The 25,917-nt window shown below is 37.8% G+C and overlaps 1 protein-coding gene across 4 annotated transcripts in view; it reads left to right on the top strand.

The window, feature by feature from the left end:
• The first annotated feature begins 253 nt into the window (after nt 1-253).
• The window catches only part of TMEM170B (transmembrane protein 170B), a 47,200-nt gene continuing 21,536 nt past the window's right edge, over nt 254-25,917 (top strand). For 3 of the 4 annotated variants that reach the window (XM_049105931.1, XM_035710679.2, XM_025444404.3), the window contains exons 1-2: nt 254-558; nt 16,396-16,566. In XM_049105931.1, the coding sequence (XP_048961888.1) occupies nt 462-558; nt 16,396-16,566 (268 nt within the window). In that variant the 5' untranslated portion in view covers nt 254-461. The remainder of the gene's footprint in view (nt 559-16,395; nt 16,567-25,917) is intronic. The other variant, XM_025444413.3, reaches the window with a different exon arrangement.

A 25,917-nucleotide genomic window follows, 5' to 3' on the forward strand; every position in this document is an offset into this window, starting at 1 on the left:
CGAGTGTCGGCGGCCGGAGGGTGGGCAGGTCGGCGGCAGGTGCCGCTGCGGCGGGCGCCGCAGCCTCGTGCGGGCCGCGGGCCTCCCGGAGCCCCGGCGGCGATGAGCTGGGCCCCGTCGGGGGCCGCCCGAGCCGTCCGCGCGCCGCCGCGGGCCTCCCCGCGTGACCTCGGCCTCCGCGCGGCGCGGGGCTGCCCCTGAGGGAGCGGCAGCGCCCGGCCCGGCCCCCGCCCGCCCGCCCGCCGTCCTCGATGTCTCCCCGGCGGGGAGGGGGCTGCCTGGGAGACGCGCCGAGCCGCCCCCCCCGGACGCCCGTCGGCGGCCGCCGCAGCAGCGCCCGGCAGCCTTCCCCGGCGGCGGCGGCCTGGAGGAGCCGCGCAGCCGCCGCCGCCCCCGGAGCCTCGCAGCCGCCGCCGCCACCCGGCGCCCGAGGAGAGGGCGGCGGGCGCCCCCCGGGGAGGATGAAGGCGGAGGGGGGCGACCACTCCATGATCAACCTGTCGGTGCAGCAGGTCCTGAGCCTCTGGGCCCACGGGACGGTGCTCAGGAACCTCACGGGTAATTGAGGCCCCGGCGCGGGGGGGGGGGGGGGGGGGCGGGGGGGCCCGACCCCGCAGGTGCCCGCCCGCGGCCCCGGGGCGTGTGGCTGCGTGTGGCTGCGGAGCCCCGGGCGCCCCCGCGGACGCGCACCCCGCTTCCCGCCGGCCGGCGAGCTGCACCTGTGAACCGTGGTTGCTCCAGGTGACTGCGGAGGTGGGTCGCGCTGGGTCCCGGGCCGGGCCCAGGGTCTCGTGGCCTCGGAGCGTGTCAGCTCTGACCCTGCATCTCTCTCCTCCTTTTCCTTTTGTCTGTCTGCCTCTGGCCCCCGACATTCGATGATTTCTTTTCCCCCCTGCGTTTGTCAAGGCTGTCAAGGGGGAGTTGGACTTAACTACATCGTAATAATTAACCTCGATTTTAGTTGCGGAAGGGAGCAGTAGTAGTCCTCTTTATCGACTCTAGATTCGGTTGCAGGTGGTTTGTTGATGTGGACATCCTTATACCCCGCGTTCTGAATTCAAAACAAACAACAACAACAACAAAACACTCTTTATTTGGAGAGTAGTGGTTAGAAGAAAGATTCGGTTGCAATTTGGTGACTCCTCCGTGTCTGCTTCTCGGAGAAAGAACTTAAAAACATACTCCGGATTTAATTCTTGAAAACGTGTAAGGCCAATTTTGGTAGGACATTTGAAATGCATTATATCACGAAAAAAAAAAAAAGAAATGCATTATATCAAACTGGTTAAGAATGTGAAGAGTATTTTAACGAATATAACCTGTCCTGACAGGTTAACTACCTGTATGTGTATGATATAGATACTGTATATCGTATATGTTTATATATGATACTATGTAGAATAGTAACACATATTTACATATTTATTATAAAACCTGGCAAGATAATGGAATTCAGATACGTGTAGAGAAAAATTTTATGGGATTTTATACCGCAGGAAGACTTTAAAGACACTGATTTTCTTGAATATGGGAACTATGCAATTAATACAGATTCTGGATTGATTTGTAGTGTCCTCACTTTTAATCTGTGGTTATTTAACTTGGAGCACACTGACCTTATGTGATGGTTGAGGATCGGGAACATGTTCTTATTTCTAAAAAAAAAAAAAAAAAAAAATTGACTTGAAGACCATTTCATGATTCAATTGAATTTGGAGATAGCCTACGTTATCTTACTTTTCTGGCTTTGCTCCTTTTTATCCACGGTTTGTAGTTCAAATGCTGTATCAGTAGTGTTTGTAGGAGTGAAGTGAAAAGTGAGAATACATATTTGTGTTTGTTAAGGACTGGTTTAGCTCATCATTTATTTAGAGAGAATTAGTTTGGGGAGCCATAGAGTAGCGTAAAATGTAACTTACCACTTGGCTAGATTTAGCAATATTTTTTAAATGTTTACTTTAGGATTCCAGTCATTATAGTGCCTTCTAGTTCCATGGGTCAACCAGTAGGCTGATAATAGTAGTTTCAACCCAGGGTTAGCTCTCATTATCTCTAATACAATTTTAATAATTGTCAGCTGCTCATTAGACTTTGCCATTTCGTAAAGGTTATGCTAAACATCCAAAACGAGTTCCTCAGGTGGGGCATGAGGACCTCTTCTAGGAAGTAACGAGCCTGAATATACAAAATTCTGCTTGTCAGGGTAGAAATGGAGGAAGATGTAAATTAAAAATACACTTCACCAGCAGGTGAGTGTACCACATGATGGGACCACTTCACTTCTAAAAAAGTGGATTCTGGATATGGTCACATTGTGATGTGATGTGGTTCACTGTGGCCTTCTCACTCATGCTGGTGACCTTAGTGATCCCACATGTGGCTTGGTCATTAGTCAAGAGATGCTCCCCACAGAGCCATTTAGAGTTTGGTCTATTAAAAACACCTAAAACAAGACTACCGCCACTTAGTGCCTGCTATGTATCAGTTACTTTACATATATTATTTCTAATCTGAAGAATAACTTTCCAAAGTAGAATTGCAGAGAACCCCAGAAAGGCAAAGGATGTTGCCCCAAATCATATTGCTAGTAAATGGCCAAGCGAAGCTTTCCACCTTGGCTTTGCCCGCAAAACTACTCTTTCTCCGTTACTTTCTTCAGGCAGAATGAGTTACTGCTTCACTCTGCTACCTCTGCTCCATATGTGTGCTTTTATTATTATATTTTTCAATGACATTATTTTTATAGGTCTCTTCTAGACTGTGAGCTTTTGGATGGTGGGTCACTGTCATAATCACGGAATTTTGGAATGTTAGCATTATTCTACATAGCACATCTAAATACTGAATACATGTTTATTGAATTGCATTTCTAAAATAATTATTAACAGTTGCATTAGTTAAAAATTCTAGTTGCATTTGTTTCCAGGTACATCTATTGGAGTGAAATGCTGTTAACTAGGAATGAGTTACTTAAGCAACTTTTATAGATAGGTGATACACCGTTAAGCTACATAAATACTTATTAAATGAACTTTTCTGTGCTAGTTATCATGCTTTCATGTATTTTATTTAATCTTTTCAATAATCTTGAAAGAGATTATTGTTTATGGATTCAGACATTGAAGCTAAGAGTAACTTGCTTAGCTCTGATAGCTAATAAGTGAAAAATTACTACCTTTTTTCAGATCATGATAACACATTAACTCAGAAGGTATGTTTGTTATCATGATAAACTTGGAAATGAAAGAGATAATACAGAAAAGAGCATAGTTTAGAACCAGGCTGATTTGGATTTATGAAATGATTATGTGAAGGATTTGCAGAAATCTGGTTAATAGAACCTTTGGTTAATTTAAAAACAAAAAACAAAAAACAAAAGGAGAAGGTATTCTCATCTCTATTTTTTTCCCTTCTACTAACAGAAATAACAGATGTCATTTACTCTTCTCTTTGTATTTTATCCTAAAAAAAGGTGAAGCGGGAAAATTTTTATATTGACTTTTTCCCCCTTAGACACTGACCTTTAGGAAACAGTGTTGTGTATGTATTACTTTGATGGAAATACATTTTTTAAAAAATTAAAAAATAAGAACTAGAAACTAGAACAAGCTTTAGAACTAGAAGTTATGTAGTTTGACTACTTCATTTTAGAAATCTGATGTATCACATCATTGAAGTGACATGGCCCAGATCCGTTATGCAGTGACAGAGGGCAGGCCTAGAGATGATGTTCAGTGACTCTTAGTTCTGTGCCTTTCGTTTTATTCCACATGGATTCTTAACTCGGGCATGTTTGGTGATAAATCTTTAGGTACTTAAGAATAGCCTGGTATTATTTGCCCCCAGAAGCCTCAGAACATGTGAATGGAGCTAGTTTTTGTCCAGTAAATAAAAGTACTGGAAAATGCAAGACATTATTGAATAATAATACTTTCCCCAAATTTTAAGTTGCCATTGCCTGTGTAAAAGTTAGTGATCTATATTTATTATATGTGTAGTTTTAGAAATTCTACCAAGTTTGGTCTGCTGTTTATTTTTTTCTCCTTTCTGAAGACACTAGTATAGAACTAATGTCTATATAGAACAGATTTTCCTGGCGATCCCATCTCCTCCTTAAATCACCATTGCTAGAGTTCTCTTCTGTACCCATCACTTTCCAAAGTGCATAATTCACAGGATTCTAAAATTGTTAATAGTGTATAGGTTATTATATGCTTCTTCAGCTTACTAGAGATAAATTCTTTCCTTTCTTTGTGAAACAGTTTTTCTTTCTCTATATATGTTCTAAATCCCACTCCCCTAATCTAAAATTACAGTCCATATGCACGTATTCTTTCAGTTTTATGAGTAATTTAACTTAAATAATCTACAGTGAAATATATTCCTTTGCTTTACTTTTATTTTCGTCAACTACTTTGGCTCCCAATTTTGTGTTCTGACCCAAATTTGGTTGCTAAGAGTTTAGAGAAAAATTTTTTACTTAGAAAAATGCAGGATCCCTAAACCCATGGGTAAACACAGAGTCAGGCTGGTACTGGGAAAAGAATAATTGGTCCCTGGGAAAAAAGGCACAGGCTGGCCTCAGGCTCATCTCCTTTCTCCATGTCAGTTGCAAATGTGGAGCAGGTGCTCCCCTCTTCTATTGGTACAGACATTGAGAAGCTGGGAATTCAAACTTGAATGAAGGTCAGATGTCTTTTTGTGTGCATAAAATATATATGTGCTTATTTTTATGTTATACATGCACACTATTATAGTTCCCTTCCAGATTTTATAGTTGCTAAGCTATTTAGTGTTAGTATTGATTGTTGGAAAAAAAAAAAAGGAAAAAGAGAAAGGTGGAGGGAAGTGTGTATCCACTGCGTGTAGTTGGGATTGTTCACACTCACACTGGTATATAGCCAGCACCTTCCTTCAGTATGCTTTCAAGAAAGTGTGCAGCTTTCTGGGATACCCTGCACCCCAGCTCCCTTGTGGATTAAGTTCCTCCTTGTAAATGCTCAATTAATTATAGGAGGTTTTTCTGAAATATAGGTGAAAAATTCTTTACTCTTTTGTGGTACAGTCAATTAACTACTATAAACTATTGTAGTTTATAGGAGTTCACTTTTTGGAAGTTTTACCTGTATATCTTACTGAGAATGAAGCTTACTGAAAATGAAGTTACTGTAATTTTTCAAAAACCAGAGTTGTCATCTGCAGGTTCTTACTGTCTTAATCTCCATCTCATTATCTTTGAATCATGTATCCATATCCTCTGGCAATAGCAAGTGAGAGGTCTAGATGACATTTCTTAAACCTAAAGCAATTTCTGGGTAAATCTTAGGACAGTGTAAGCTGTAATTCTGACTCTTTAATAGACGTAATGTAAATTATCTTTGCTTTTTTTTGATGAAAGGAAGGACCAGAAAAGTAAGATAACTTATGGAGAGTCAAAATAACTAGAGATATTTGTCTTGTAGAAAGGAAGCCTAAACAGAAGAGGAAGGGCGAGTCAGGGATAGGGAGGAGGCAGTGAAACCAGGAAAGGAAATTGAGATTAAGAATAGTTAGATGTAAATTACGAAGGTCCTGGAGAAAACAGGGGCAGTAATCATTTTGACATTGGCCATGGCAACATTTTTTTTCTAGATTTGTCTCCTTGCGCAAGGGAAACAAAAGCAAAATTACACTATTGGGACTATACTAAAATAAAAGCTTCCGTGCAGCGAAGGAAGCCCATCAACAAAATGAAAAGGGAACCTATTGAATGGGAGAAGATACTTGCAAATGATATATCTGATAAAGGATTAATATCCAAAATATCTAAGGAACATAATTAACACCAAAAAATGAATAATCCAATTAAAAAATGGTCAGAGGACGACCTAAATAGACATTTTTCCAAGGAAGATCTACAGATGGCCAACAGACACATGAAAAATACTCAATGTCACTCATCATCATGGAAATGCAAATCAAAACTACAATGACTAAGCACCTATATCTGTTAGACTGGCTAGAATCAAAACGACAATAAATAACAAGTGTTGGTGAGGATGTTAATAAAAAAGAACCCTCATGCGCTGTTGGTAGGAATGCAAACTGGTACAGCCACTGTGGAAAACAGTATGGAGGGTCCTTAAAAACTTAAAAATGGAAATACCGTATGAGCTAGTGATTCTACTACTGGTATTTACCCAAAGAAAATGAAAGCACTAGTCCAAAAGATACATGCAGCCCTATTGTTACTGCAGTTTATTTACAATAGCCAAGATATGGAAGTTACCCAAGTGTTTATTGATCGATGAATGGATAGAGAAGACCTGGTGTATATGTGCAATGTGATTATTAGCTATAAAAAAAAGAATAAGATCTTGCCATTTGCAACAATATGGATGGACCTAGAGGATATTATGCTGAGTGAAATAAGTCCGTTAAGTCAGAGAAAGACAAATACCTATGGTTTTACTTATATGTGGAATCTAAAACCAAAACAAACCAACCAACAAGCAGAAACAGACCGATAAGTACAGGGAACAATCTGATGGTTGCCGGAGAGGGAGATGGAGGGATGGACAAGATAGATAAAGGGGAGGGGGAGAAACAGGCGTCTGGTTATGGAATGAATAAGTCACCCCCATAAAAGGTATAGAATATGGAATTAGAATGGTATTGTAATAGTGTTGTATGGGGACAGATGATAGCTATACTTGTGAGTATTAGCACAATGTATAGACTTGCCCAATCACTATGTTGTGTACCTGAAACTAATGTAACATTATATTTAAACTATACTTTAAAAAGCATGTCAGAGGTAAGAAGAGAGCCCTGAGAGTGTATAGCATGTTGAATTTACCATAGTATCAGATGAGAAATTCTAAGAAATACCAAAATTCTAAAATGATTATGTTCCTTGAATATTTACTACGTGCAAGATCCTGTGCAAAGCATTTTGCATGCATCTCTTCTCCTATAATTGAAGTGGCCACGTTACTTAACGCTTTATTAAATGTATGTGATTATATCAGGTATGATAGGCTAATTGTGTTTTTAATGGCTAAATATTTTAGCAATAAAAGTTAATCATAGAATAAACAGTGGCAGTGGAAACACTCGAAAAATGTCTCATTAGACTATCAAATTTCAGTAACCTTAGCTAAATAAATTAAGCTTGAAAAGGAGATTTTTCATCAACCTTCATACAAATGTGAAGAACCAAACTTTTACCTGGGTCCAGTTGCATGTGTTCTTATAAATCTCGGGGTATAATCCAGGAGGTCTTTTTTGTAAGAGTGAAGTGGTGCAGTAGAAGCTTTTGAAAAGCAGGGGATACCTGTATACTACTCTCAAATATCAATGTCTAGTTAAGATGTTTTTGTCAGTGTTGTGAAACTGGATTTTCGTGATAAAATTCCTCCCCTCTCCCATTTACTTTAATGCAACATAGTTTCTGAACTTTGCTGCATATCAGAATCACCTGAGTTTGGTTAAAGGTGCAGATCCAGGGTCCCAGTCCATATTTATGGAATTAGGATTTTTGAAAGCAGAGCCTATGAAGCTGCATCTTTACCTAGCTCTTCTGGGTGATTCTGTTATTGAGAGGTCAAGAATTGGGAACACCTGATTTTTAAAAATTAAGTTTTCTGTGATCAATTCATAGCTGTTGTGATATATTAAGCAAATTAAAATGGAGAATTTGGTATAACTCAGGACTTACAAAATTTTCAATATAAACAATTCATTTACTTCCCAGAGGATGCTCATACCCAGTTTTAAAACAGTGACAGTCTTTTAACATGTATTATTAATATTATTATTAATATTTTAAATATTTTAATTTGTTCTTTATATGAACTATTAGCTATGAAGAAAAATTCCTATTAAATGGTTGTATTTTGAAAATTCAAGATGGCTTAGGTATATTAGACCTGAAGTATGCGGGAGAATGTGACATTAACAATATTTATGTAAACACTTAGATACTGTGCAGTTACTGGAATTTTTCCCTTCAGAATAATTTGCATTCTGTTAGTTTTTTGTATGCAAATGGAGAGCCTAAAGAAGCAATAGGACCCTTAAATTTATGGGTCAAGAAGCTGAGTTTCATACTTGACTACAACTACTTGGTTTTTGCATGTTAGACAAACCATGTTTCCCATGCTCTGGTTTCTTGTGTGTAATGCAGTCTGATGCCAGCAGCTCTCATGTTGATGTTAAGGGAAAGCTGATTTAGAAATTAGAAAGTTCAGAGGGAAAAGTTTAGTTAACTATGAGTTAAGAAAAGCACTTACCAATTTGCATATAAACTTGTTTCTTTAATCTTTAAAAATAAGAGACTTTCTTTTCAAGTGGGGCTTCCTCAGACTTTTAATAGGCTGATTCGGAAGTGTGAGGCTTAGGACCTAGAAAATCTTTGTTCTCTGAGCACCATTTAATAGCTCTTAGGATTAAGCCTTCTTAGGACTTGTTTAGGAAACTCTGGATTCAGTGTCTGCAGATCCCTTCCAGGTCTGGAATTATGTCTTTGTTTTACTTTGTTTTGCTTATCTGTGTGTGGCATAACTGCTTCCACAGGGTTACTGTCAGTGATATCCAAGCTGTGGTGCATCACTTGTTGGATTTTCTCAGTTGTGCTTTTATTTTCTGGTCTGTCATTTACTCGGTCCTTTCTTTAGATTTAAGAATTTGTTACATTGAGAATTTCATCGTAAGTTAATGCTCAGTGATGTAAAAAGTTCACATTTTTCACTGTTCAGTATCCCTTGAAAATACTGTATCATGAGATTGTAAAACATTTTATCAATTGCTGAGAAATTTTCTTTAGATCAGTGACTGATTCAAACAAACATGTTGTTACTTTTTTAGTATGGCACGTATAATTTAAGATACTTGAAGGCATATAAGTAATAACAATTGAAACCATTGTATAAGGCTATGTTATAATTTCATAATAGATTCAGATTTTGACATTTAATTCTTATACTTTTATAACTGAGTAGTGGATCAATTATGAGGAAGAACAAATTGATTGACATCTTTTAGGAAGACAGTACTATGGCTTGACTATAGAAGTCTGAACTATTTAAAATGGCCTTCACCTGATTTCTTTAAAGCAGTAATATTCTGATTGTTTTAAATTTAAAAAACTTGCTTTTTAAAAGAAATTTCTTTTACTACTCAATGATAAGTACTGTAATTTACAGTTTGAAATTATATAATTAGCTGGCAAAAGGGTAATTTAGTATAAGTGGGTAATAAGTGTTGCCATAAGCTTTGAGAAAGGCGATGTATTACGGCAGCCCTTTTAAGTATCACTATTAAATTTAAAAACTAGTGTTTTTGGTTTTTGCTCTCTTTCAGAAGCAGAAGCAGACAGCTATTAAATATTTACTATAGTTTCAACTTCTATGTTAAATGAGGTTTCAAGTGGATAAATACAGCAACTCATTTTTAAATCTGGTTAATATAGTAAGAATGATTAAAAATAAAAAAATTGTTCTTTACATTTACCTTTATTTTAACTTTATTTTTGTTCATTTCTTTGTGTAGAGTTAAGGTTCTATTTACTATCATATTCCCTCTGTCTGAAGAGTTTCCTTTAGTATGTCTTGTAGGTCTGCTGGCAATGAATTCTCCCAGCTTTTTTTCCTTCTGAAAAAAAATCTTCATTTCACCTTCAGTTTTAAAAGCTATTTCTCCTGAATATAGATTTTTGGCTTTATAGGGTTTTTTTCCCCCTTTAAGTCTTAAAAAAAAAAAAAAAGTCACTATTGTCTTCTGATTTGGTAGTTTCTGAAAAGAAGTTTGCTGTATCTTTTTATCTGTTTCTATATATGTATTCTCTCCCCTTTCAATATTTTCCCTTTATCTTGGAGTTTTAGTCATTTCACTATGTTATATTTTGGTATCTGTGTGTGGCTTATTTTTTTTATTGTGTTTCGGTTATTTTGGGAAGTCTTTATCTTGCTTGAGATTCTCTGGGAGTCTTAGATTTGTGGTTTGGTATCTTTCATTATTTTTAGAAAATTTTCGGCCACTATCCCTTCAAATATTTTTCTTCTCCGTTCTCTTTTTATTCTCCTCTGGGACTCCAATTACAAGTAAGTTAAACCATTTGAAATTGTTCCCTAGCTCTTGGATGGATGAACTCATTTTTTTATGTATCCTCCTCCTTTTGTCCTATTCTTTTTTCTCTCATATTTTAGTTTGAATAGTTTTTTTTGGCCCATCTGTAAGTTTGTTGATTCTTTGCTTAACTGTGTCAGGTCTGTTGGCGAGACCTGACAGGAATTTTTCATCTCAGATATTACGATTTTTATTGTTGATTAAAAAAAAAATTCTGGTATTTCCATTGGGCTTTTACTTGGAATTTCCATTTTTCTGTTAAAATTCCGCATCTGTTCATGTCAGTTTTCCACCTTTTCCATGATAGCCTTTAACATGTAAATTATAGTAATTTTAAAGTCCTTATCTGGTTGTTGTGAAATCTGAGTCATTTTTGACTTTGGTTCTGTTGATTGCTTTGTTTCTTGACAGTGGATTGTTTCTCCTATTTTCTTTCTTTCTTTCTTTCTTTCTTTCTTTCTTTCTTTCTTTTTTTTTTAAGATTTATTTATTCATTAGAGACAGGCACACACACAGAGGCAGAGACACAGGCAGAGGGAGAAGCAGGCTCCATGCAGGGAGCCTGATGGGGGACTTGATCCTGGGTCTCCAGGATCACGCCCTGGGCTGAAGGCAGTGCTAAGCCTTCAGCTGCCCATTTCCTATTTCCTTTACCCTCTTCTACCTCCAATATGCTTATCAATTGGTTAAATTAAAATAATTTTTAAAAATTATTTAATTAAATTATTATTTAATTGAATAAATTATTTATTTAATTAAATTAATTAAAGTTCTGCAGTAAATATTTTCAGCTTTGCAGGCCGTATGATCTCTGTTATAACTACTCAGCTTCGCTTTCATAGCTTGAAAGTAGCCATCGACACTATATATGAGTCTGACTGTGTTTCAGTAAAATTTTATGGACACTGAAATTCAAAATCTGTGTAATTTTGATGTGTTGTGAAATACTGTTCTTTTGATTTTCAACCACTTCAAAATGTAGACACTGTTCTTAGCTCACAGGCTATACATAATAGGTGGTAGGCCAGGTTTATTTAGCTCATGGACCCTACTTTGCTGACCTCTGATCTAGGGGACTTTTTTCAAATTATAAATGCATCATCTCCCTGAGAGTCTAGTAAGCCACCTATGTGGGACACATCCCCAAATTGAGAAACCACTGAGATTGGAAACTAAGGGAAGTGACTTCCATACCTTAGGTCTGCTGGAATGAGAACAGAGCTTGAGATAACTTAGTGTGAACATAGACTATTTAAACATATAATGTGGACCATTTCTATAAAGAAGGTAGAAATAATACAGCTTCAAAGTATGGTCATACTGGCATGGTATTTTCAGCTTGAGGCTCAGAGTATATTGAGCACACAGTAATGGTTCAGTATCTTTAATGATTTTATTAGAAGAGTGAGATATTCTCTGGGATTTTTTTTAATTTAAAAAAATTTTTTAAAGATTTTATTTATTTATTCATGAGAGACACACACAGAGAGAGAGAGAGAGAGGCAGAGGCACAGGCAGAGGGAGAAGCAGGCTCCATGCAGGGAGCCGATGTGGGACTCGATCCTGGGTCTCCAGGATCACACCCTGGGCTGAAGGCAGCGCTAAACCGCTGAGCCACCTGGGCTGCCCTATTCTCTGGGATTAAAAAAATTTTGTGTTTGTCTAATGAGATGGTTTTGTTTTTATGACTTTGGATTTTTTAATAAGTATCTCTGACGTAACTGTAGCCTAGAGTAGTGATTTCTATTTCTCTTGCGTGTTATTATTTGGTAGAGTTGATGAAAATGTTGTTGTTTAGGTCTTACCTCTGGAGATTGCTTTAGTTGTTCAATGGGAAATTCTCGTGAGCAGCCCGGGTTGAGAGCCTTTGGCCTAGTAGAGATCTTCTTTGATGAATTTTAGAATGAAAAATTATTTTTTAAAGATAGTATGTGGCAAAATTTAAAAAGTATTTTTCAGACAGGTGCTTAAAAAATAAAAAATGAAGAATGTATAAAATAATATCATACATCTCCTATCTTTAAGAGATAGCCATTGGCAAGCTTTCCATTTGTGCATTTTCTGTACATATGCAAACATATTTTTAAGCAAATAGGATCATACGGTATGTACCATTCTTTGACTTGTTTTTACTCAGTTAATATATTTTAGACATCTAGAGAAAATCATTTCTCATAAATAATTTTGTCCAAGGATTAAAAACAAAAGTACAAAAGATAATTTTTGAGCTACTTGGCAACGGGGGCTGATGAGAGATACAGATTGGGAGCAGGGCTATTTCTAGTATTGTTTGGAGGCCGAGACACATCACAGCTCTCCAGTGTAACAATCCAGGCAAAATTCGTTTAGGATGAAGATTATTGGACAGATTTTAACAGAGAAAAATAATGAGAGGACTTTATAAGGTGTGCCCAGGAAGAAGGAATATTTCCTTTCATGAATGAAGGCGATTGTATGGATGGCAGGCTTTATAGTGTTCTATTTTGTGCACTGTATTTTTAAAATTTTGTTTCGCATCTTGCTTAGCATTAGCAAAGTCTCCCTCTGGCCTATCCTCCTTTCACTGTTGCTCAATTGCTGGAAGCTTGGATTAGGTGGGATGTGGGTAGACCGGGAGCACTGGGCCTGTGGATGTCCACGTTAGCTGGATGCCCTAGACAATTTAAGGAAAAGTGGTGGTATCCCACGCCAGTCCTCTTAGCACCTGCCCTTCCTCCAGGGCTCTTGGACATCTGTTCTTGCTCTGCTTTTGGGATCCTGCAGTTCTCTTCACCTGAACTAACCCGGTAGGTTTCCTGTGTTTGCCAGTAGCGAGCAGGGCTTTAGACAGACTTGCTTATGCAGAATAGAACAAGATCTCCAGAGGCCCTGTCCACGGACCAGGTTGTGTGCATCTATCAGGTAATTCACAACCATAGTGATAACATGAAACCTGTTAGTTATAGATACTCTTAGCAGAGTTCAATTTTTTCCAAGATAAATAAATAAGATTGTTTTAAAAAGCTAGAAACATGAAAATAGATTTGAGTTTAGGTAGTTCATGCTCAGTCTGCTTAAGGGATAACCTGGCCTAGTCATTAGAGGACCATTTGAGGTTCTATTTTAGTTGTTTGATTCTTTGATATCTTGGGGCTTTATAAAACATTAAACATAAAATTTTACATTTTCAAATGATCAGGCAGATTTATTGTTGAGGCCAGTAACTGTGGAGTCTCTAGGCAGACACCATTACTTACAGTCTCTCACTCGTCTTAGATGGAGTCAAGAATTTTTTCACTCTTTTTGTATTTCAAGGACAGCAAAGAAAAGTGCTTTGTGGGGCAAATCTGGTAAGCTGTCAAAAGTGGGCTTGGGACACAAGGCAGATGACTGGCTGCTTATGAGTATGTGCCTATTGCTATAGAGCCTTTTTGGTCTCAGAGCTCCCTTGACGAAAATGCCCCCATGTTATTATTCCCTTATACTCCTACTTTTTAAGGATCACTTCGAAAAATTTTATCTTTTAAAATAGACACATCTTCTGAGCAGGTTAAGCCTTTTCTTTCATGCATTTATTATAAATTGAAGCTATTTGTTTGGGAGTGATAGCATGAAAACACTACTCTCCTGAAAGCTAGAAGAGAAAAACCGTAAGATGCAAGCTTCGTCTACTTTTCCTTAATGACCAGTGTCTTTCTCTCATGCCATTGGAAGCATGCATGGTACTTCAGCAAATACTGGAAAATATATCCGATGTCTCTTCCTTCCAGTGTTTTCACATTAACTGAGTCCATTCTAAGTGTTAATTCTTAAGAATTTGGCAGGGTGAAAAGGCTTTTATTTTTTACATCTGTTTTCTGTATATCATTCTTTTTAAAAAAAATTAAACTTTTTACTTTGAGATGATTAAGAGTCACATGCCTTTTGTTAACAAATAATGTGGAGAGAACCCATGTACCTTCTACCCAGTTTATGCATTGGGAGCATCTTGGGAACCACAGTGTAATATCAAAACCATGATAGTGACATTGACCCACCAACCTTACTCAGAGTTCGCTAATATTACTTGTGTATGTGTGTGTGTATTTATTATGTGTGTGTATTTATTTCTCTATGGTTTTGTCACTCATATGTGTATCCACCACTACAGTCAAACTATAGAATAGCTCCATTGCCACAAAGACTCCTGGTATTTACCTTTTTATATCCACTTCTTCTTTCCTTCCTCTGTGAGTTTTTTTTAAAAAGAGTTTATTTATTTGAGAGAACGCACACAGGGGAGAGGGGCGAGGAGCAGAGGGACAAGGACAGGCAGACTCCCCACTGAGCATGGAGCCAGCCCTAATCCCAGAACCCTGAGATCATGACCTGAGCTGAAATCAAGAGTTGGGCATCTACCTGACTGAGCCACCCAGGCGGCCCACTTCACAAGTCTTTTGTTTGTTCCTCATTTATGGTCATGATGTAAAATAATTACCTTTGAAATTTATATCCATACTTTGAAAATTCAGTTTATATTTTTTAAGTGTAGTTAAAAAACAAAGTTTACCATCGTAACTATTTTAAGTGTACGGTTCAGTAGTGTTCAGTACATTCACATTGTTGTATAACAGATCACATCTTTTTCGTCTTGCAGAACTGCAGTTCTGTACCCACTAAACAGCAACTTCTCATTTCTCTCTCCCCCAAGCCCCTGGCAACCATTGGTCTGTTTTCTCTCTATGAATTTGACTGCTGTAGATACCACATGTAAATGAAATCATACAGTATTTATCTTTTTGTGGCTGGCTTACCTCAGTATAAAGTCAAGGTTCAGCCCTGTTGTGGCATGTGCCAGGGTTTCTTTCCTTCTTAAAGCTGAGTAATACTCCATTGTAGTAGGTACAGTCCACAGTTTATTTATTCATTCATTCGTTGGTGGACACTTGAGCTGCTTCCTCTTGGTGGTTATGGTGAATAATGTTGCTGTGAGCATGGATGTGCAAATATCTCTCTGTGATCCTGCTTTTGCTTCTTTTGGATATATACCCAGAAATGGAACTACTGGATTGTATGATAGTTCTTTTTTAAACTTTTTTGGGGGAACTACTGTACTTTTCCATAGCAGCTGCACCATTTTACATTCCTGTCAACAGTATATATCTGTACTTTAGTGATGTTAGGACAAATACATTTTAATCTATCTATTTTTGTCCTCTTTATTTCATGACTGTTTTATTGACTTTTCTTTAACACTTGATAGAGAATGCTAGCATGGATAAAAGATATTTTGTATTATAGAATGTTTGCATACCAAGGACGATCCTCAAGGTGACATCCAAACATTTTGGAGTCAGCTCTTAGAGCCATAAGTAACAGAAGACTTACCTGAACTAGTTTAAATAAAAAGGAATTTTATTGCGAGGAAACTGGAATGTTACGTTGGAACTAAGGATAGTCCTATGGCAGGAATCACTGGAATAAAGGATTTGGTTGTCTCTTGTCTTTGATGGATCCATTTTTCTTTCATCCTGTTCCATGGCTCCCATCATGTGATGATGATATGGCTCTTCACCAGTCCTTCAGCTACTCAAAGACTGAGGTTCCTTGGTCCCAATCCAGAATTCCCAGGGAAAGGGAGTGATGGGCGTAGTTGGATCAGTTGCCTCCCCTGATGTACCTCACCATAGGCTTGGGCAGGGAGATGGAGTCAATGCAAGGATGCAGCAAAGCCTGCAGGAGCTGTACGAGTTGATGAGGTGGGTGCAGGAAGGGAATGAGTGCTAGGGAGACAGAATGGAAGGTGGGCTCATCAATCATAACCTACACGAAAATGAACAGTAATTATGGACACATCGAAGAAAGAACAATGGAGCTTGCAAAGGTCTGGGTAAGGACTATTAAAATGACCTGAGGCAAAGAATAAAAAGAAAAATTCTGAGTGATACTTTAGTATGTAAAATTGAGAAAATAGAAAATCATATGTCAAACAGCAATTAATTAACTTTATTCCAAGAGATTTACAAATCTATTAGGGGTATGTTATACACATTAATGTGATTACAGCTATATGACGGAGACACTTAGAGCATATTAGAGTGTAGCCTTAATGTTCTGACGTCCTGGAACTCCTTCCTCATTGAGCGTTAGTGATGATGATTGTCATTAACGTTTATTTAGTGTTACTACATGTGAGGCACTGTACTGGGCATTTTTTATATTTGGTATTTAATTTACCCTTCCTCCAAACCGTGGGTGTGCACTATTTGCTAAACCGAATTTTCTAGGATGTTTTCGACAGAACTATTAACACTCTGCTTTTCCTTTCAGAGATGTGGTACTGGATCTTTCTGTGGGCTCTCTTCTCCTCTCTGTTTGTCCATGGTGCTGCGGGCGTGTTGATGTTTGTCATGCTGCAGAGGCATAGGCAGGGGAGAGTAATCTCGCTCATTGCAGTCAGCATCGGATTTCTGGCTTCCGTAACTGGAGCAATGATTACTAGTAAGTTGATTTTGTTTTGTTTAAGGACCTAATTGTATATGCACTTTATTCTTACAATGAATGTGACAGTAGTGTAATCTCCCCTGTAGGATTATTTTCAGCACTGATCACACTTCACCTGGAAGGTAAAGATCAGTTCACTTACTCATTGAACACATTGTTTTTGTACTTCTCTGTGATGACTCGCTCTGCAAGGTTCGGTGGGAAATAGAACAACTTGTAAAAAACAGCAAAGGGCACAGAAACTCATGGGGAAATTTATCTTCTAGGGGACATAGTTTCTGCTTTAAAAGAGCTCCCTATCTAAGAAGGGAAGGAGGTAGGCACACAAATTTGACAGTGAGAATTGTCATTAAAAAAGTGAAAATATAATCCATAGGTCCTTGATGTTCCCTGCCTACGGCTACAAAATAAAATTACACTTTCTTCGTGGATACAAATTGTTAGGACACAAATCTCCCCAACCTACTAGAGATTAGCCACTTGAGAGGATCCTCTAGCTACGTGCAGCTCTTCCCCTGTGCTACCCTGTGTGCACTTCATACAGTCCTCAGGCTCATTCCCTTTGCCTTTTCTTAACTCTGGACGAGGCCCCAGCTCCACCTTGGGTTCAGTGAGTTCTGGTTTCTGCTGTGCTGGCTGCGCCAGGACTTAGATGTGTCCTGCTGAGACTGGAGAGTGCGGCAGCCGCTTCCTCCATCTGACTCTGCCAGAAATGGGCTGCTTCTCTGTGCTGCTGCTGATTTCTGCCTGAGCAGTGGACTGTAGAGGCTTACGTTGCCATTCACTTCTGGCCCACTTCCATAGGTCTGCAGCAGGTTGCTGCTGCCCCAGGAAGGACATTTCCCTTCTGGTTGGTTCGTAGCCTCCAGGATACATTAAGTCCTGTTCAAAGGCCTCCTTTTGTGTCGGGATAGTCACTTTTTCCCAGAGGGACTGGTATACCTTGCCTTGGGAGGAGAGCCCTGTTCCCATGTCTCTGTGTCTGTCCTGTGGCACAGCCATGACATCCATAAAATAGTTGTGGGATATGGTGAGTCGTCTGTTTTTTTCATCCTTTCTTCACTCACTGTTTGGTGTTTCTGTGTCACTCTGTATTAGGTTTCTGTTGCTGCATGAGCCTGTAACCTTATCATACAGTACCTCATCCATTTGCCATCGACAGGGTTTAAAACAAGTTCTCCGGTTTAGCCAAAGCACAGGGTATGCCTAGTGAAGGGATGGAGATTCAGCTGGAAAGACAGAGTGGAGCCCAGTCCTAGAGGATCTTGGAAGGCCGACCGGAAAATATGGACTTTCTCCCTGCAGGCTGTGGAAAATAGATCATTTTGAATGGGATTGGCAAGAGGCAAAGCAGTCCAATGGAAAAATTCATTTTAATAGCTGAGTATAGGTATCTGTAAACCAATAGAAAACTCTGAAAGCACGGGGACTTTGTCTTCATCACTGCTATATTCCCATCAACAAAGCAGTACTGGATCATAACAGATACTCAGAAAATACTAGTGGAGATGGGGAGGAGTGCAGATGAAAGAAAGGGAAAAACAAGGGAGGGAAGAAGGGAGAAGCAGGGGAAAGGGAGAGGCAGGAAGAGGAAGGAAGAGGCCTTGCCTATGATCTGAACTTGAAGCTGGGACCCGAGCTACAGTAGTGGCTGTGCTTGGACATGACCTAAGGACTACGGCAAAAGGAAAATATTTGAATTGGTTTTATTCACTGTGGTGGCCACAGAGAAGCTTGAAAGGGAGTGCCAGTGTTTTTGATGGGGGCCACTGTTGTGATCGTGGACACACCACGAACAGAGGAGGAAAGAAGAAACAGCCCCTTAAGAGGTTGTAAGTAGTGTGCAGATATGTGTATTTATTGACATAAATCATTGTAAAAGGTCAGAGAGCGGGAGAAATGTCATTCTACTTCTATTTATCTAATCATTTGTACCCATGTTACCTAATTTCAAGTCACCCAAGAATAAAATAGGCCAGTGATTTTAAATACTGCAGTGTTATAAAAAACATAAGTGTACATAATTTCAAGGAAAAATTTCTATCCAGGTTAGCAATAAAACATTTAAATTTCTTCTGGCTAATTTTTTGACATGCAGACACTTGAATTGAGAAAACTAACCAAAATAAGAATATTTTAGCTATATTTATTTCTTAATGCAATTTGTGTCAATACACTCATAGCTGTATACTCAAGTCGGCAAATGATTGCTTAATATCTATTTTGAATAAGAGGGTGACTGAATATAAATACACATCTATTAGATTTTGCTGCTACTTAGGTTTTATTTCCAACACAGTGATTTTTCATTTTTGTTGGTTTTGATAATTAATACCAAAATTGGGAGAAACCAGGTTTCTGTATAGTGCCATCAGCTGGCATTATATACCTGACTAATTTTAGCAAATCTGAAGGTATAAAATGACATCTCTTGGTTGGTTTAATTTGCATTTCTCTGATCACTAAAGGTTTTGAACATCTCTTCCTTTGCTTATTATATATTTAGATTTCTTTTTCTGCAAATTGCTTAAGTTACATACTTTTCTTTTGGGGTTCTTGCTTCCTCATTAAGTTATAGGGATTTCTTACACAGTAGAGGTGTTGGTCTCTTGGTGGTTTTGGACTTTGCAAATAACTTCTCAGTCTTTTATCAGTTCCCTTCATCTCTGATATTTATTGAGCAGAAATCCTTAATTTCTGTGTAATCAGCTCAAAGAGGTTTTTGCCTTTTGGTTTATAATTTAAGAATTCTTCCCCACACCAGGGTCAAAAGATATGTTGATATATTTTCTAATGTTGATTTTATAGTTTTACATTTCATACTAAGTCTTTAATTCATCTAAAATAGGAGTCAGCAAACATTTTCTTAAAGGGCTAGTTAGGAAATATGTCAAACTTTGCAAGCCAGGTGGTCTCTGTCACAGCTCTTCAGCTCTGCCATGGGAGTGTGAAAGTAGATACAGATGTGTTTTAAATGAATAGACATGGCTTTTTCTGATAAAACTTTATTTACAAAAACAGGTGTCCAGTTTCAGGCATAATTTCATAAATTCCTGATTTGTGACTTGGTCTAGAGTCTAAATTTGTATTTGCTATTAGGTGGGACTCCAGGTATATTTATTTTTCTTCCCATGTAATAAGTCAGTTTTGACCACACCATCCACTAAACACATCTATCGTTTACTCATTGATTCATCTTGCCTTGCATATATATTATGCTCAAGGCACAAGGATCTGTCTCTGAACCTTATTCTGATTTGTTAGTCTTTTTATGTGTTCTTGCAGCAAGGTCACATTTTTTTATCTATGTGGTTTTGTAGCCTTTCTTAATACCTGGTTGGGCTAGATCCCTCTCATTTTTTTCTCAAAGTTAACATAGCTGTTTATGGACTTTTATTCTTCCACATAGATTTTAGAATATGTCTGTTAAGTGTCTTAAAAATTACAACTATGATTTTTATTGGGATTTAATTGAAGGGAGAGGTTAATTTGGGTAAAAGTGGCATAGTAAACTGTTCCTCCTAAGAACATGTTATAGGTTTCCATGTATTCAGATAATCTTTTGTGTCTTTTGTTAGAGTTTAAAAATGTCCTTCTCAACAAGAGGGATACATATTTTTAGTTAATTCTTAATTTTTTCTTAGGTCATGGTGGTTGTTCATGGTATCTTTCAGTGACATCAGTTAGTTTTATTGGTGTAGAGAAACACTTCAGTTTTCTGAGTTGAGTTTATGAAAGATTAACAAAGCAAAAAACTGATTCTTTGGAAAGATATGAATAGATTGCTGGCAAACTAATTAAAAAAGAAGTTAAGGCAGAAAAGTAAAGCATAGACCAAAATAGAGTAAATAACTACAGACTCAATAATAGAGCCAGAATAAAGAATTGTAAAAATAACAGTTTTGCAAACAGTAATATATTCCTAAATATAAAACATCAAAATTGGCATAAGAAGAAACAAGATATAAATAGGACAAAAAATATATTTAAATAATTGAAGTGTTGAAGACCCTCCCCTCCCAAAGGAACTCTTTGGAGTTTTTGGATGAGTTCTACCGAATTTTGAAGGAACAGTTTAGTTCCTGCCCAAATTATTGAGGAAAAGGGAAGAGTAAAAGCTGTTCACAGCTTATTTGCTGAGGTCAAAGTAATCTTGTTAAGCAAGATAAAAAGACTGTGCGGAAATGGAAAACTATACGCTCATTTATCTTTTGAGTGTTATTCTAGGAATGCAAAGAAAATTCAGGATCAGACATGACCATGACTGTGTGCCAATAAAACGTTGTTTATGGAAACTGAAATTTAAATTTTGTATAATTTTCATGTATCATGAAATAATTTTTTTAAAAAACCATTTAAAAACATAAAAATGGTTGTTTACTCCTGTGCCACCTCCATGTGCTGTGGTATGTAGGTTGGACCTGTGGACTATAGCTTGCTGGACCCTCATCTGACCAAACAGGCTGATAGAACCAACACTGTTCAAACCAAATCAGCCTTAGTCATCCTATCTGCTTTCTCAGGAAATACGGAGGGCAAATCAGATTGCTTTCATTGGTGTGCCATAGCAGGCCCTAGTCTCTCTTGACTTTGTAAGTTCTTATCTTTTCTTAACCATGTCAATCAGCAGTGTTGCTTTCTCCACTTCATCTTCACTGCACCAGTGTTCGCTACTCCCCTGGTCCTGGGGGGAGGGGAGGGGGTCTTTCCTTATTTCTAAGTGATTCTTTCTACCATTGTTGGTAGTGGCAGTTCCAGACATGCATCATTTCTTTCAGGCATCCTGTTCTGCTTGTGTCTTCTTCATTCTTGCCTAACTTAACCTTGTATTTCACCAAGAAAATAAAGACCATAGTATTTGTATTCTTTCAACTAGCTAGTGTTCAGCAAAATCTACTACAGAGTGAAGACTAAAGTACAAACTGGGAGGAAGACATTTGTTAATATATATAAATAGAAAAAGATTACTATCCAAACTATAATCTTAAGACCTTATGAATCAAATAAGAAGAAAACTCAATAGAAAAAAGGACAAAAGATTTGACAGGCATTTCATAAAAGTAGAAAGCCCTCTTGACCTCTAATATGTGAAGAAAACTTCAGTCACATGAATTATCAGAGAAATGCAAATTAATCACAGAGATGACAACTCTTATCAAATTGACAAGGATTAAATAAAAAAAAAACAGCTTCTGAAGCTAGGGAGTATCTGGAATATAAATCAGTACAACTATTTTGGAAGCAGTTTGGCATTACTTAGTGAAGTTCAGAGTGCCTATAACATAACACTGAGCAATTCTACTTTCACCCATATTTTGAAGAGAAATTTTTGACTCTGAATGGACCACGGGTCACGCACAAGAATGTTCATAGAAGCACTGTTTGTCATTGTTAAGGATTAGAAAAAAAATGTTATTGTGTTATTGGCAGTAGAATGGAAAAATTGTGGTATGTTCATGCTTAGAATTCTGTGCAATTGTGAAAATACATGAATTGTAGTTAAAACAGCACGGGTAGCTTTCTGACCTATAATATTTGAGCCCAAATTCCAGAATACTTACAGTGTCAATTTACAGAAAATTAATTAATTAATTACTTTTTAAAATTTATTTAAAAAACAAAATAATACATATTCTAAGGATACAAGAAGGTGGTAAAGCTGACAAAAAGCAAAGGAATGTTAAAAAATTCATGGAGGGAATGGGACATAACAGTAGAGTCCATGGGAACTTCAAAGGAAATAGTGATGTTCTCTTTAGTGGGATGATGGTACTTGGGAATTTGTTGTTATTTTATAATCTACATATGTATTATTTATTTGAGAGAGTGAAAGTGGGGGAGAGAGGAGCAGAGAGAGAGGGAGAGAGAACCCCAAGAAGGCTCCATGCTGAGCACAGAACCCGATGTGGGGCTCAGTCCATGACCCTGAGATCACGACCCAAGCTGAGACCAAGAATTAGACCCTTAACCGACTGAACCACCCAGACATCCCTACAAATATTTTTATAAATACTCTTTTATGTCTGCTCAATATTCAATAGCAGTGTTTCCAAATTCATTTAATAGGCACACAAAATTGTTTTCTTGCAGATCTTTTAGATTGAAAGTTCCACTGGTATATAGTCTTCTTTGACCAGTGCTTCTGAGTGTGAAATCCTCAACATACTGGGGACTTCTGTAAATCTACTTTTTTTTTTTTTTTTTTTTTTTGGTAAATCTACTTTTGGAGGGCACTTGTAACTTCCAAAATGTTTCCTACCTGATTATCCACTGGAAAGAAAATGGTGGTTTGTTTTCTTTTCTGTATTACACTACATAGACTTGAAGGGCTTGTCCTCTGCTCTTTGAAAGATTTTAAAGAAGAATGGGTTATTTAGTAGCTTTGTTGGGTTTTCCTCAAACAACAGGGGCCTTCCAGAGCGAAATAAATCCATTTTAATCACCAGACCAGCCAAATACTAAATGAAGGTGTCAGCTTATTTGTGAAAGATGATGATAGTGGAGTGGAAAGGTTCTCAGTACTCATTTTCTAGTCCTTAAATCTCTTTCTTATTCCCTTCTCACTTTGTCTCTTAGGATGCTTTTCCATGGCTCCAGACCTCCAGTTAAATTCTAAACCCCCATGAGAGATGCCCCAAACATGCTTTCCTGGGTCCTCTACCTCCAGCCAAGAGGCCCCACCCTGAGCTTCAAAGACGCAGAAATTATAAATATAATGAAAGTTTCTTGGAATTATAGGGAAATTTAGGCAAGTTGGTGTGGGTATTTTTATATTTTTAGAATTTTAATTACATAAGTCATGTATGAGTATATATATTCTCATTGTAAAACTCAAAACATTATGGATAACACAAAGGTCTCTTTTGACTAGCACTCCCAAACCAGTCCTCTTCTCAATGTAATCCCCATCTGTAGCTTGTATTCCCCCCAGATTTTTATTTATGCATTACATTCATTCATATATACATATATCCATGTTTACATACATGCACACATGCATATGGTGGATGCATGTTCTAGTAGAGAATATATATAGCTTTAGGGTTCATTTTCTTTGCTGCATAAATGCTATGTTTTAGGTTCTTTCTGTGTCAGTTCATAAGGTTTTTATTTTTCTTTTGAAATTGTATGGGTTTCATGGTGTGGGCTTGATATAGTTTCCCCACTCCAGACTGATGGATATTGGGTTCTTGCTTTTGGTTTTGTGATATTTTTGTTTTTTGCTATTACAAAAAGTACTGCCTTGGTTATCATACATGTGCTTGTATGTGTGTGTGTACTCTGGACATGAATCAAGTATTTTTCTAGTCTGTCCCTTTATGGGTTTTGCCCTTTTTAATGTAGTTTTAAGCAGTCCCCTTTTCCTAATACCATAGGTATATTCTGTTCAGTTTGAAACTTTACATTTATAGCTTTGTTTTTAACATTTTGTTCTTTAACTATCTGAAATTTATTCTGGAGAGTAGGGTGAATTAGGGACCTAGATTTATTCCTTTCAGTGGCTGCTAGTTGTTGCAGCACCATTTACTGAAAGCTGAATCACTGATTGGAAATACCTTTCTCATTTACTAGTATGACAGTTTACTAGCCAGAATTTAGGGTACATACTAGGACCACTCACTCTTCTAAGTAGTACCTCTTCATCTTCATGCCCACCCACTCTACAGTTGAGGAAATAAGGCACAGAGAGGTTAAGTGATTGCCCTGTATAGCACATCTGCGAGGTAGTGGATTTCGGAGTTTGGACCACAAGTCTGGCTCTGTAATCCATGCTCCTCACTTCATAGAAGCATGAGGTGTTTGACCTGACACATTCGCTTACCATTGCCTAGGCAGCCTGAGCTAGCAAGTGCTTAGATTTTCCACTTCGTGGATCATTTTCGAAAACTTAGTGCTGGCGAGATGGAGACCAAGTGATGCTTTTAAAATTGAAGATAGTCATGGAAATCTAGGGTAGAGCCACATGAAAACAGTATTTCTCAGGTTTATTTTAATATTTTCATTTTAATATTTCTAATAACAAAGTATAAGATCCCTGAAACTTTTTTCTTTTTCAAAGATTTATTTATTTTAGAGAGAGTGTAGGAGAGAGCGGCAGAGGGAGAGGGAGAGAGAACCCCAAGCAGACTCCACACTGAGTGCGGAGCCTGAGTTGGGGTTCTATCCCAGGACCCTGAGATCATGACCTGAGCCAAAGTCAAGAGTCAGATGCTTAATCTCCTGAGCCATCCAGGCATCCCAGATATTTGAACCTTTTAAAGAATGTTACCTAAATCTAAAATTTGAGGATATTACTAATTTTATTAGTGAAGTTTATTACTTGATTATGTAAATGTTGGTGCCACTAGTTTTATTTAATGTTGAAAGGACTATCAGTCACTTTATGATTTTCTGAATTCCTTTTCTTTTTCACTTAGTTAGTGCATGTGTGACATGATTGAATGATTTGGGGATTTATAGCCAGACTAACGTAGATTGAAATTCCCCTCCTTGTCCTTATTGTATTTCCTTGGGCTAGTAATCGAACCTCTCTGAACCTCTGTTTTTCTTCTTTACTTAGGTAATACTGCTCTGGAGTAGACTGTTATTCAAACAAGATATTTGTAAAGTTGCTACCAAGATACGTAGTATAATGTAGTAAACATGCAATACATTTTAATTTCTGTCTTAAAAATATGTATAGATTAATAATTTGCTTTTTCCACTTATATCTCTTTAGAGGAACACAGTTACTTTTGTTTAGGAGATTTTAAGAGAACTACAGAGTTAATTCTTAGCTAATTTTTAATGAACAGATTTCTATCTCAAATAATTGTCATTTCAGTGTCTCCGAATCATTTACTTCTGGTTTTGCTTTTTGTTTGGCCACATTTTCTGGGGGAAAATTTGAAGGCCATTTCAATCTGTGGGAACTCTAATTTAAATGTTTCATTCTATATAGTATATTAGTAAGGTGAAGTGTTGAATCAGATGGGCTCTGAGACTCCTGTAAATCTGGGATCCTCGCATTCTCTGAAATGAGCGTTATCTAAACATGTTTCCCAGATCAGATTGTCGGGTTCATCTTCCATTTTTATTAGATGTCAAGATACTAGTCTCCATCTAACCTTACAGTTGTATGCTTTATTAAAAAAAAGAATAAATTACTTCCTATTACCATAGATATTCCAAAATGTAATAGTCAAGTATCCTGATATTTTACATGACATTTAAGAATTAATTTTAAAAAAATTCTTGAATAATTTAGGAACTGCATTCAAGTGTGCGGTTTTCTGTGCCTTGGTTCATAATCGTCAGTGTATGGAGTCGTGGCGCCGTCTGGCCGGTGCCGCCGGGAGAGCTGCAGGG

This window comes from Canis lupus, chromosome 35 (genome assembly GCF_003254725.2).
Source record: "Canis lupus dingo isolate Sandy chromosome 35, ASM325472v2, whole genome shotgun sequence".
In the NCBI taxonomy this organism is placed as follows: Eukaryota; Metazoa; Chordata; class Mammalia; order Carnivora; family Canidae; genus Canis; species Canis lupus.